The following is a 13,013-nucleotide window of genomic DNA, read 5'->3' as shown; positions in this document are numbered from 1 at the left end:
TACAGTCTCAGTACTTTTAGTTTGTCTGCAAGTGCTACAAAAGCTTTACATTGACAATATACTTCATGACTTTGTATTTCCTGCACCGCTCCTTCAGATATGACTTGGTGGTCGATGGTCGATGTTTTGAAAAGACCTGGTTTGTGCATTATTGAATGTTTAAAGCGTTGATTTTCAGATATTATGTCAAGGTAATTACTCTTTCTTGAGTAGTTACTCTTTCTTGAGTACAGCTTGTGAGTACATTACCCCCTCTGCATATCGTGTACATTTCCTTGGACCGCAGTCATGGAAAGTAACAAAGTACAAAAGTAAAAGTATCTGCGCTTAAACTAAGCTTTAACTAACTAACTAACCCTAACCCTTTTATCTGTACTTTTTACAAGTATTCGTAATTTCCATTTGGTTTGAGGGGTTATTTTAAGCACGATGATGTAATAGACCGGAGTACTTCTTCCATCACTGCCTTATAGTCTGTGTTCAGTCTGTGTTCAGCCTGTGTTCAGTCTGTGTTCAGTCTGTGTTCAGCCTGTGTTCAGTCTGTGTTCAGTCTGTGTTCAGCCTGTGTTCAGTCTGTGTTCAGTCTGTAATTGGCCTGTGTTCAGTCTGTGTTCAGTCTGTGTTCAGCCTGTGTTCAGCCTGTGTTCAGTCTGTGTTCAGTCTGTAATTGGCCTGTGTTCAGTCTGTGTTCAGTCTGTGTTCAGCCTGTGTTCAGCCTGTGTTCAGTCTGTGTTCAGTCTGTAATTGGCCTGTGTTCAGTCTGTGTTCAGTCTGTGTTCAGCCTGTGTTCAGTCTGTGTTCAGTCTGTAATTGGCCTGTGTTCAGTCTGTGTTCAGTCTGTGTTCAGCCTGTGTTCAGCCTGTGTTTAGCCTGTGTTTAGCCTGTGTTCAGCCTGTGTTCAGCCTGTGTTCAGCCTGTGTTCAGTCTGTAATTGGCCTGTGTTCAGCCTGTGTTCAGTCTGTGTTCAGTCTGTGTTCAGTCTGTGTTCAGTCTGTGTTCAGCCTGTGTTCAGCCTGTGTTCAGTCTGTGTTCAGCCTGTGTTCAGTCTGTGTTCAGCCTGTATTTGGCCTGTGTTCAGCCTGTATTTGGCCTGTGTTCAGTCTGTGTTAGGCCTGTGTTCAGTCTGTGTTCAGCCTGTATTTGGCCTGTGTTCAGTCTGTGTTCAGCCTGTAATTGGCCTGTGTTCAGCCTGTATTTGGCCTGTGTTCAGTCTGTAATTGGCCTGTGTTCAGCCTGCGTTCAGCCTGTGTTCAGTCTGTGTTCAGCCTGTGTTCAGTCTGTGTTCAGCCTGTGTTCAGTCTGTGTTCAGCCTGTATTCAGTCTGTAATTGGCCTGTGTTCAGCCTGCGTTCAGCCTGCGTTCAGCCTGTGTTCAGCCTGTGTTCAGGCTACACAGACCTTTGCCTTGGTGTGGAAAACAAGCCTGAAATGTTTGTGTCTTGAGGATTAATCAGAAGATTCAGTCGTTTAAAATGGTCAGCGATCGTCTTGGGTAGTTTAGATTGAGCGTTTCACAGCCGATCCTGAGTAAGAGGGTGTGGTTTAGAGACGAGTTCAGACTTACCAGGGAGAAAAATTATGTTCAGGATTTTTTAAAGAAATTTTAATGAAACTAAATTGAATAGACAACCGAGATTTGAGGAAGAATTGTTTTTTTGTTTTTGTTGTTAATTTGGTCACATGGTCCAGCTGTACAATCGGGGAACACAATCCTCGTGCAGTGTTTCCGTGTTGCTTCAGCTGAGTTTCTGAAGTGACATATGATCTGAGGCTGTTACGTCCCAGAATAGATATGATGACAGATGCGGTATGTGTAGGTGTGCCATGTCCACAGAGAGCTCCAATAACCCCGCCCCATAATGCACAGATCTGACTTGAGATAAAAAAAAGACAGAAAAAAAAGACAGAAAATGAAATAAATGAAATAAATGAAATGAAATAAGTGAAATAAAAACATACAAAAAGTGATAAATAAAATAGATAAAATACAAATAAAATACAAATAACAATTAAAAAAAATGAAATAAATGAAAAATGAAATAAATGAAATAAATGAAATAAATGAAATAAATGAAATAAATGAAATAAATGAAATAAATGATATACATTAAAATTAATAAATAATAAAAAAAACTTGTACTTTTAGTCCAGAGTCTTACTACTTTTAGTGTTATAATCATAAAGCAAGATGGGTCATTGTATAGTGACGTGAAATAAGTTATTTTATTTCAAGAAGGTTCGCTGTGTAACCTTCCTGCTGGGCTAGTAATCAAGCGAACGGCTAAAGCGAGTATTTTCTAATCCAAAGGTACATGGAAAATGTATGCTACTTTCGTGTCACACAAAACTCTTTACAACCAGAACATCAATTTAATTTTGCATCTCCAATAATCTGCTTTCATGATCATTAGCGCGGCAGCTAAGTTCAAAGTGCTAATGAAAAGCATTTGAAATGAAATCACATTCAATTTATCAGCGAAGCTCCGAGGGTTAACGAAGCACCTTTGTTTCTATGGCATCTGTTGCTGTGGAAACGCTCTGATAAATTGATATGAGCACGCAAATGAGAAATCTCAAGAAAAGAGTGTTTAATTAGAGATTTTTCAGACGTGTTGACTTTTTTATTTAGTTATATAAAAAGAATGGTATAGTGCCATGTTTAAATTAAAGGTGCACTATGTAAGTTCCGTGGAAAGTTCAACAATAATATGCCTTTAAATATATCTATTTATGTGCTTTTAGTGCCAAAAAAATAACTTGATTGGCGTGTCTCTGTAGATGGACTGGATATGTTTTATGCCAGTGGTTCACAAAGTGTGGTACGGGTACATCTAGAGGTACGCAGAACAACTTAGGGGTGCGCAGAGTGAGTTTTGGAGAAAAAATACAAAAAAAGACATTTTTAATGTCTGTCTTAAGTATGCAACTCTGAAATTGTATTAGACTAGAAAACATTTGGTAACAACTGTTTTAGCTCAACAGAAAAGTTCCTTAGTGCGATTTTAAAACCTATCGTGACATGAAGTCGTTGAATATTTCATTGAATTTAAATACTCCGTATTTAAAATTTATTGGGATTGTAACAGAACTAAATGAGGCTTGTAATTGGTGTTTTTTTCTAATGAGGCCTTTAGGGCAGATTCACTTCTGTCAGTTTGCCCCAGGGCATCTATGACTCCAGAAACCTTTTCATCCGATGCCGATACTGTATAACAGATATTTTTCAACAACCCACAACTCAAAATAAATTATACAAGAAAGAGTTTATTATTATAACAATTTCTTGTTTTTTGCCCTTTTTTTTCTATTGTAACTCCCTCTCTGATTCACAGAGGACAAACTGGGACCGGCACGGGCCCCGCAAAGACGACGACAGCTTAGAAATTGATACCGTCCCAAAATGTATGTGAATTTTTCAAGAATCCGCTGCATTCTCATGGATCCTCGTGTCTTGTGTCTTGTCCGCAGTGGCAGGGCGAGACGCAGGAGTTCTGTCCCAACGCCAAAGTGGTGCTGGTGGGCTGCAAACTGGACATGAGGACGGACGTCAACACTCTGCGGGAACTGTCCAAGCAGCGCCTCATCCCCGTCACCCACGAGCAGGTGAGAGAACGGTCCGCCGACACCGTCCCGGCAACACACACACACACACACGCACACGCACACGCACACGCACACACACAGTAAAAGGAAATTAGCGCTGTTCAGAGGCATTTCTTCCCCGTATCTGGGGTCGGGCGGCGGTGTTAGAGCGAGATCCCAGAGGAGCGAGTGCGACAGGAGGAGCAATCAGGCACCTCCAGAAGCGGGGCAGGCGTTACTCCTGAGGGGCGTCCTGCCGGGGTCGGCTCTCTGACCAGAATGTGCTGACAGGCCGCGGAAGTTTGCTTATAATGAGGGCTGAGAGAAAGTGTTGTGAGGGGACCTTTTTATCCCGCTGTACAACTAAAATGAGCCTAAAACAGGACGAAATAGGACCTGAACCAAAGATAAACCTCCTCTAAACCAATAAAAGGGACTTAAACGTTAATGTTACTATTATTGTGAAAAGAAACATAGCGATTTTACGATTATTCTCGATGATTGCACAATGAAAACCTTAATTTGCTTTCATTTACTATTCCTCACTAACGTTTTGAACTCAAATCATCTGCATGAAAAAAGTAATGATCTCGGCGCATAAAAAGTACTTCATACATACAGTAGTTTTCTTTTTTTCAGTATAGATTGAACCAGAGTAATCACAACATCCTTACTTATAATCGGGTCTAAAACTGGAACTGAAGGAGTAAAAAAGGCATGAACCAGGACCACACACAGCCACTTACTATACTCTGTTAAACCTAAACTATTTTATGATACAATGACGTAACAAGGTCAATTTAGCTTTGAAACTCACTCACTCCAAACCTTGTCGATTCTGCTGTGGTCTAAACAAAGCCTTATAATTCCAGTAAAACAATGAGTTGACTTATGAACCACAGCTCAAGTTTAGGCAAGTTCAATTCATTCTTATTTCAGACTCCAGGTCCACATAAAAACAATTAAAACACACATGGAACACACAGAATAGACTAATCGACTCGATACTAAGATAAGAAATAGATACAAAATTGAACAATTACCGATAGTGGAGGGAGAAAAGGGAGGAAATTGGACTTTTCCGGAACAGAAAGATCTTTGAGCATGACATCGATTTGGTCCAAAGTCTATTCAATGTGTCCATTTTCAAATTACGTCAAAATGTACTTATTTTTACAAATTTGGTCCAGTAATTGAGTGTTGATTTGATTGATTTTTTCGCCTTTTTACGTAAAAAAACTGGAGAAAAAAGAAAGGCCGTGCGTTTGAAAAGAACTAGAACAACACGCAAAGTGATAGCGTAAAGAAAATACCATTATTATTATTATTACCATTATTTTGTGTTGAAGAAATGCGCATTTTTACTCTAACTGTGGAATTGAAATCGATTATCTAATTGATTTTGACATTTTAGTATCGTGACAAAAAATCTGCTTCAGTTGTGATTCTGCTACACTTTTTTTCTCAAACCATTACATTCTCCCTTAAACATAAACTTTCTGAGCCGTAAATGCCTCAAAGGTCGTCCCGTGTGCCCCCGCTTGAGAACCACGAGTGTGATTTACCGTTTTCCCTCGCCATATTCATCGTTCTTGTAGATTTAGCTATTCTCATAATGCACGAAAAGAGAAGAGGACGTTGATTAATGACCGGGGTGTTTTATTGCGCGGTGCAATGACCTCGAAAACCGAGTGACCGTGGAGAGGAGAGGCTGGGCGCGGGGTCTGCGTGCACATTTTAATCAACATTGGGTGTGTGTTTGTGTTGGGCGTTTAAACATGAAGTGTGTTTTAAGCTGCACACAAAAGCCCTTAGAACTAAAGAGACCGTGGAACCAATCCTGTAATTTGTCTGTTGTACAAATGCACTGAAAAGACATGTTTTGTGTAACTAAAGGATGAAGAGATGGGGATAAAGTGTCATGTGATCTTTTGTGGTTCTTAACAACTTTGACGCTAATGTCTAAAAAGCATTTACATTCAAAACACTGAATATTGAGAGAATATTACCACTAACATGTCGTAATATTGGTTGTACGGCCACAAAAAATAAATAATGAGTTTATTGCAATAGTATCCTCACGTAATAGACTTTGTTTTTTTTAGGGTATTTGTGCCCCCTTTTTTTCTCGAACTTAATAATCTAACTGAGTTTGGGATAAAGTTGGAAAAATATTAATAAAAAAGCTTGTTTTTGTGGCATTGTAAAGGATATGGGGACATTACGTTTTTTTCTTGGTCTTTTAAATCAGTCAGTATCAATCAAACCAACTAATGTTAATTTAATCATTGAATAAAGTTATATTTAAAATTTGGCTAAAAATATTAAAAAAAATATCCTAGAATAGCATTTTTTTAGGTTTTTAATGGTACTTCCTGTTTGCAATTGATGACATCACACAAGGGAATTATCTTGCGACCACTGGGCCAAAATCTATTGTCAATTTTTCTTTCTTTTTTAAAACTATTTGACAAATAAAATCCCTTTGAACCAAGAGACCGTGGCCCCAATCCTGTAAACAAGATGTTTTGTGTAACTAAAGGATGAAAAGAGTGGGATAAAATGTCATGTGATCATCCGTGGTTCTTAACAACTCTGACGCTACAAAAGATAAATAATGTGTTTAATATATAACATTGCATAGTATCCTGACGTAATACTTTTCACCTGTGTTTGTGCCCCTTGTTTCTCGAACTTGATAATCTAACTAACCCGATTTGCTCATTTCAAGTAATCCCAAAGTGCGACTCGAAGGCTAATCATAAACGTTTCCTTGACTCTTGTTCAGCCTGTTAGAATAACTCGTGTATTCAATTCGACTCCTCGCGTGTACCGTGGATGCTGCCAAGTCAGGTCCGAACCGTAGATACTTCCAACTGAAGCAGAAGACGTTCCACGAGACGTTTTCCCTCCTATTCCTGATCTCGTGTGCTGTTATCGTGCTCCCCCCCCCCCCGTCTGAAGGGCAGCGCTCTTCAGACGTGACCACTCCGTGAACCTGGAGACGTTTCCGCTCTAATCTGACGCAGATCTGATCAAGCGTTTCAGTCTGTCACCACGGCCTCCGCCTCCTCCTCGCTGCCCCTCCAAAAGTCCAACTCCATCCAAGACCTCGACATCGCTCCTTATTAGAGGTGTCAAATTTGGCAAAATTTTAAAATAAGTAAAATAAGAAAACCATTTAGAAAGCGTTTTTAAGCACTAGCTAGTGGTTTATGTGCGTTTAAGGCTTATACTTGCATTTACTATCGAACAAAAACATGTTTGTTCATCTGATTTTCATTGTCGTCCTTCGAAAAATATATGGAATTGAAATGGAATTGAATTGAATAAACCGTGTTGTGAAAGCATTAATGCGATCCGTACATAACTATTTTCATGTGACAAATTGGCAGGGAAAAAAATAAATGTATGGGGTTTTTTGACAGTCTTGATGGCCCTATTCCATACGAGTTTGGGATAAAGTTATAAAAAAAAAAATGTGTGGCAATGTAAAGGATTTGGGGAAATTACATTTTTTTCTTGACTTCAGTATCAATCAAACCAAGTAATGTTCATTTAATCATTTAATTAAGTGCCTATGACAGGTTGGATGACTCATTAAACTAAAATGGAGTTAAAATAAAAATATTAAAAATTTGGCTGAAAAAAATAAACACATTTTATCCCCGGAATAGCAATTTTTGTAATTGATGACATCACACTAGGAAATTAGCTTGCAACCACTGGGCCAAAATCAATTGTCAATTTATTTAAAACATTTGACAAATAAAAATGTACTTTATTTTGTTGTAAATTATTGTTTAGGGGCGAAACAAGTTATTTTGTTAAAATTAAATACTTAAACTGGATGGAACGAAACTTCCCTGGTGTGATGTCACTTCCTGTTGTATCATTTTCCTTTACAATAGATATAAATACACCAAAAAAAATCTAAATTAGAAAATCATATTAACCTGTCACACAGATGCAGAAATGAGAAAATGCATAGTTTTTAATCCAGTCTCATCAAAATAAATGCTGAATGAACTACACGGCTGCCCTCGATGTTAAAGGGGACCTATGCAACTTGTTTCCATAGAGATAAGTTATTTCTTTGCCTGGATTGTTCCACCGTACAACATTATTAAACTTATCTATCCAGCATTTATTCAATTGCGTGCGTTTTTGTCGTTAATATTGCTTGAAAAACATTGGTACTGTAAGCGGGGGTCGCCTCTCCGTAGACTTGAAACTTGTCTTCCTGCTTGTCTCCACGGAGATTGGACAAGTTTAATGCCATACCAGGCAAAGAAAAGAACACGTCCATGGAGAACGGAGATGAGAAAGTTACACATTACACCTTCTCAATTATCTACAGATTTAACCTAAGAATTTGAACCTAAAAGTCGTTTTTTCGAACAATCTAACGAAGACAGATTTCAAACTATGCTTAGAATACTTCAGATGGAAAAAAACAGAAAGAATGACGAGCGCGCGGGCTCAGAATCACGTTGAGCGCGTTCTTGTCTCGTCTGATCTGACCTTTGCGAGTCTCAATTATGAAACCAGAGACGCACTTTAGCCGAGAAGGAAATGGAAGAAAACTGAAATTAAATTAGCTTTTGATTCGATGGCGGGGAAACGAGCTAAAGGCTCAATTAGAGGCAGGTTTATCGGCGGTGGGGTTTCCTGTCCGTGAAGAGCGGCGAACACAAAGTACACAGACGCGCAATGTTCAAACACGTGAAGGCGTTTGATGCGACATGATGTACGTACTCAGTCGTCTTTTGGTTTTAGAATCCAAATCGGTGTCCAAGTCAGTTGTTATTGAAATGATTGTCAATTAATTTTGTATTTGAATTTCAAAACATGCCACGTGCCGAGAGAAATTACACAATTACAAAAAGAAACTTGGAAAATGTGTTTTTTTTAATATAAATTCTATGAAGATGTTCTCTAGCAACATCACTTTAGCTTTATCAAATTTAGTAAAAATATAATATTCAAAATCGAAAAAACAGCACGATTTAACGATTATTCACAATTACTGAGACTGTGACTCTTACTAAAAGAGTGAAATCTTTCTCTTTTTTTATTTATTCACGTGGTCTGACATGTCACTGTTCCTCAAGTTTGTGACCGGTTTTACAAAAATGTACTTTCCAAAAGACTAAATAAAGTGAAATTTTACGGAAACAGCCAGAAAAAATAAAATTCTTTACATTCAGGTCTATTTTTTGTGCTTTATATTGAACAAAACATACTTAATTTTGCTTTTAAAATGGTTACGATCATATTTTTTTTAGTTCTTATGATTATATTCTGACCTGAATAATCAGGATTATCGATTAAGCAAATAATCGTGACATCCCTAATTCTGATTCAAAACGATCGTCAGTTGCAGCTCTAAATCTGCATAATCTAATCTCTCATCTATATATGGGTTAATTTGATTGATTCCTTCCTGATTTGAAGGATTGTGCGTGGTCCACATTCTGATGATAGAATATTTCGGTTTGAATTGTGCTTTTGCAACATCGAAGGACCGTTGCCATGGCAAATCATTCAAACCAGGAGGGAATCATTTGCCTGAAACCATGAATATGACTCCACACGCAAGATATTAAAGACAAGCCATAATAAATGTTCAGGAAGAATTGTAATAATCAATCCCTCCAAACACTTAAAAAAAAAAAACTGCTGAGTCACCTCTCCACAGATCTGACCTGTAACCTTGCCTGGTGAGAAATATAATTACCCTTAACCTTTAACTGTCTACATTAATCAAAGGCTGACACTGCAGTATGGTAAAAAACGTTAAGTGTGATAACAAATCTATTGAGTGGTCCGTGGTTTCAATAACCTTTCATTTAGGGCTGCACGACATTGGAAATATTTCAATATATTTGTTTTTTTAAATAATTTCAGTTGTATTAAAACAAAAATGTACATGCCTTGAGTTAAACTAACCTGAAAATAAAAACTTAACCGCAACAAATACTAAAACAACTCAAAATCTTGAACTTTTTCAACGTTTTCATTTAAAATACAGCATTTCTCCGACAGATGAAGGACCTCCATGTTATTGCGATAATGTTCAGTTATTTACAAAGTTGATTATTGTTCTCGTCAAAATCTCGACAGTGATACTTTTGAGAGATGTACTGTATTGGGCGGCAGCAAACTTTGTTTAGCTCGGTACAACATTTCCCCGTCACTGTTAGTTCTGTTGGCGTGCTCGTTTATGAAAGAAAGGGCAAGAATCAAAACAGTTAAAAATTAATAAAAAGATTTAATCCCTGCCATGTACAATTCTAATACAGATAAACAGAGCGCTTACCATCTGTCCCTATCGAATATGACGGCGCCTTACACGGGCGTTCCGGATCGCGTCCTGCCCCTGTGCGCTCAAACAATTTATACATTTTGATATAGGGCGTGATATGAAGGGTGACGCCTCTCTGGTCTCCTCCTCTGTATCGCACAGAAATGTCCTTGAGCTCGTCTGCAGCTTTCTCCGGCACAGGTGTCTATCAGAGAGTGTTTTAGAGGAACAATGGGATCTCTGTCCGCATGTGCGTGTAAGGAGTAAACCCTTCATAGTTTCAGTGTGTATCAAAATATACTTTAATACAGTCTCGTAAAATATAGTTGGTAATACAATCTTAGTAAAGTTAATATTATTTGATATTCCCTTCAGTTCGGAGAGCTTTTAGTTGCGGCAAAATGTTGGGACACAAGCAATGAAAAAATGCAGCCGTAAAATCCTGCACCGCTCACCCCCCCCCCCCCCCCCGACTCCCGACACCGCCATTCACGCTCTTCTGCACCTTTCGCTCTTCTCTTGCAGGGCAGCACGATAGCGCGTCAGATGGGAGCCGTGGCCTACGCCGAGTGCACGTCCAAAGTCTCCGAGAACAGCGTGCGGGACGTGTTTCACATCACCACGCTGGCATCGGTGCGGCGGCCGCACAAGACGCAGATGAAGCGCAGCAGTTCCCGCCGGGGCCTGAAGAGGGTCTCCCAGCTGCCCCTGCCGCCGCTGCCCGGACGGACTGAGCAATTGGACCAAGCCCCCGCCATCAGGAAGGACCGGGCCAAGAGCTGTGCGCTGATGTAGGGACTGCTGTCGTGGGAACGGACTGTACATACGACGCACAGAATATAACAGAGGAAGAAAGTCTATTTATTGTTTTAACGTTCTCCTCATATTTTGTTCTTTTTGCACTGCTAAGGAGGATTGTGTGTGTGTGTGTGTGTGTGTTGAGCCGTTCCGAAGCTGTAGTAAATGGTAAACTGGACAAACTCGAGGGATTTTACTGGGTTTTCTACAAGACGAGGATGCGCCGCTCTAGACGAGGAAGGAGGAAGCCATTTTGGAACGCCTCGTCTGTTCCAGGGACAAATTGACACCAGCTTCGAGGGCAGAACTTGGGTGTTTTTGCCGTACGACGTTAACGATAAGGGATGTTTCTACGATCAACAGCTCAGGCCAAACGGACGGCGGTGAGATCCGGGAGACGTAGAGATTGGGCGCGACGTGGTGGAAGTGTTTGTGCGCCGCCGCAAGTGCATTTCTGGCAAAGACACTGCGGTGAAAATGTAGTTTAAAGGGGATGTATCATGTGAAATCGACTGTCATGTTATAAAGGTGTTTCCTCATTAGCTTACTATCCCCGCCCACTTCTTTGCACTTCTTTGCAGTGTTTCAGAAAGAGCAGACTGCAGGGCTTACACGTATAGGGTTCAAAAATGTCACATAGCCATTTTTTTCAACAATGTTCTCAATCTGCCGCTTGTTATGATGAAATGCCACTGTGAAAAGGCATTCGTTCTGCCATTTTGAAACAGCAAGTCAATGGACCTGTTTTTATATTAAGCCATTTTAGCTTTTTTCAATTATTGTTCAACGTACGCTTCAGTTTATGACTCAGAAAACCGGGGGGGGGGGGGGGGGGGAAGCATAATACGTCTTCTTTAAAGTTTACACCTTTCTTTCAAATGAGTTCTTGACACTGTTCTTTGCCTCACTCACCGTTCCCGTTCAAGTCATTTTCTCGTTTCTTTGTGACAAATAAAGTGGTAAGATGTTAACGCTATTTTGTTGTACTTTCACTAAAAGTCTAAAATGAAATAAAAATACATTGTTGCATATGGTGGTGCGTTTCATTATTATTAAGGTTTTTTTCTGCATTTTGACACATTTTTGCACTTCAAAAAGACCCAGGAGTAGAAGGTGATGCAGTGACGTGTCAGATCTTCTCCAGACGGGATCAAAACAACGCTTTCTGAGGTGTAGATGGCACATGGTTTCCCAGTTGGTGTAAATTAGGGCGGGGCAAATAATCTAAGTTTACACCTGGCGTAGAGAACTTTCAGGGCTATAGAGGGAGACGCTAATACTAACTTTAATTACATTTGATTGAAATAGGGACTGAATCTAACGACAGGTAAAGTACTACGCTCTTCCTTATTTCAGCTAATTTACAATGTTGGTGTATAATGTAAATGAAGCAATTTTCCAATTTTTCATAGTATGATCTGAGAATTAAAATGTAAAGCGCTCCGCCTGATTGAAACATCAGCAGTCGCTCTGTTTTAAGTCCACCAACTATCAACAGACTCGTCGTGAGCATTTCTGACGTCGACTCACGTTAATTACAACTGTCTGCTTGTATCGGCGCGTCAAGGCTAGCTTTGTTTTGCTTTTTTCCCCATGGTAATTCCCACTGTTACTGGTAGATGGCACGTTGTGGGCTTCAATACACACACTATTTTAACTTCCACGACTCAAGCTAAATTGCCAAAAAAGCCGCACGTAAATTCTAAGCTTCCATTTGGTAACCACTGAGCATTTAACGTATTTTCCGGACTATAAGTCGCATCAGCCAAAAAATGCATAAAAGAGAAGAAAAAAACACATAAGTCGCACTGGAGTATAAGTCGTATTTTTGGGGGAAATGTATTTGATAAAATCCAAGACCAAGAACAGACATTTCATCTTGAAATGCAATTTAAAATAATAACAGATTAGAGAACATGGTGAATAGGTGTACGTATGCTAACGCTAACACCTTCAGCTACATGAGGCACAGACAGAACTGTGGTAAGTGTCTGGTATGTTAACGTAACATATTAACAGTTATTCAGATAACTATAGCAAAAAGAACATGCTAACAAGTTTACCAAAGCATCAGTATTACCCCAAATCACTAAATCCATTGAATTCTTCTTCCTCTGTGTCACTGCTAAACAACTCCACAAATAAAACCCCCAAATAGTCCGGAAAATACGTTTTTCGACTGGATTACTTCAGCCTGTCCATTTTGTTCCCTTTGTTGTGTTGTGCATAAATAAGTCAGTCCATCAATCTAATGTGCTCGGTGTGCTTTTGTCTGGGTAGAATATAGAACCCAGATTGAACTGCAAAGGGGAGTGTGTTTTGTAAAT

At 39.4% G+C, this 13,013-nt stretch overlaps 1 protein-coding gene across 1 annotated transcript in view; it reads left to right on the top strand.

Moving 5' to 3' along the window:
* rnd2 (Rho family GTPase 2) overlaps positions 1-11,505 on the top strand; it is a 66,026-nt gene extending 54,521 nt beyond the window's left edge. The window contains exons 4-5 of the mRNA XM_072442893.1: positions 3,468-3,602; positions 10,414-11,505. Of these exons, the coding sequence (XP_072298994.1) occupies positions 3,468-3,602; positions 10,414-10,683 (405 nt within the window). The 3' untranslated portion in view covers positions 10,684-11,505. The remainder of the gene's footprint in view (positions 1-3,467; positions 3,603-10,413) is intronic.
* Positions 11,506-13,013: the final 1,508 nt, after the last annotated feature.

The sequence above is a fragment of the Eucyclogobius newberryi genome, unplaced genomic scaffold (assembly GCF_026437365.1).
Source record: "Eucyclogobius newberryi isolate DKJ021-1_F unplaced genomic scaffold, fEucNew1.0.hap1 SCAF_13, whole genome shotgun sequence".
Taxonomy (NCBI): domain Eukaryota; kingdom Metazoa; phylum Chordata; class Actinopteri; order Gobiiformes; family Gobiidae; genus Eucyclogobius; species Eucyclogobius newberryi.
This window is presented reverse-complemented; position numbering and strand designations above follow the sequence as displayed.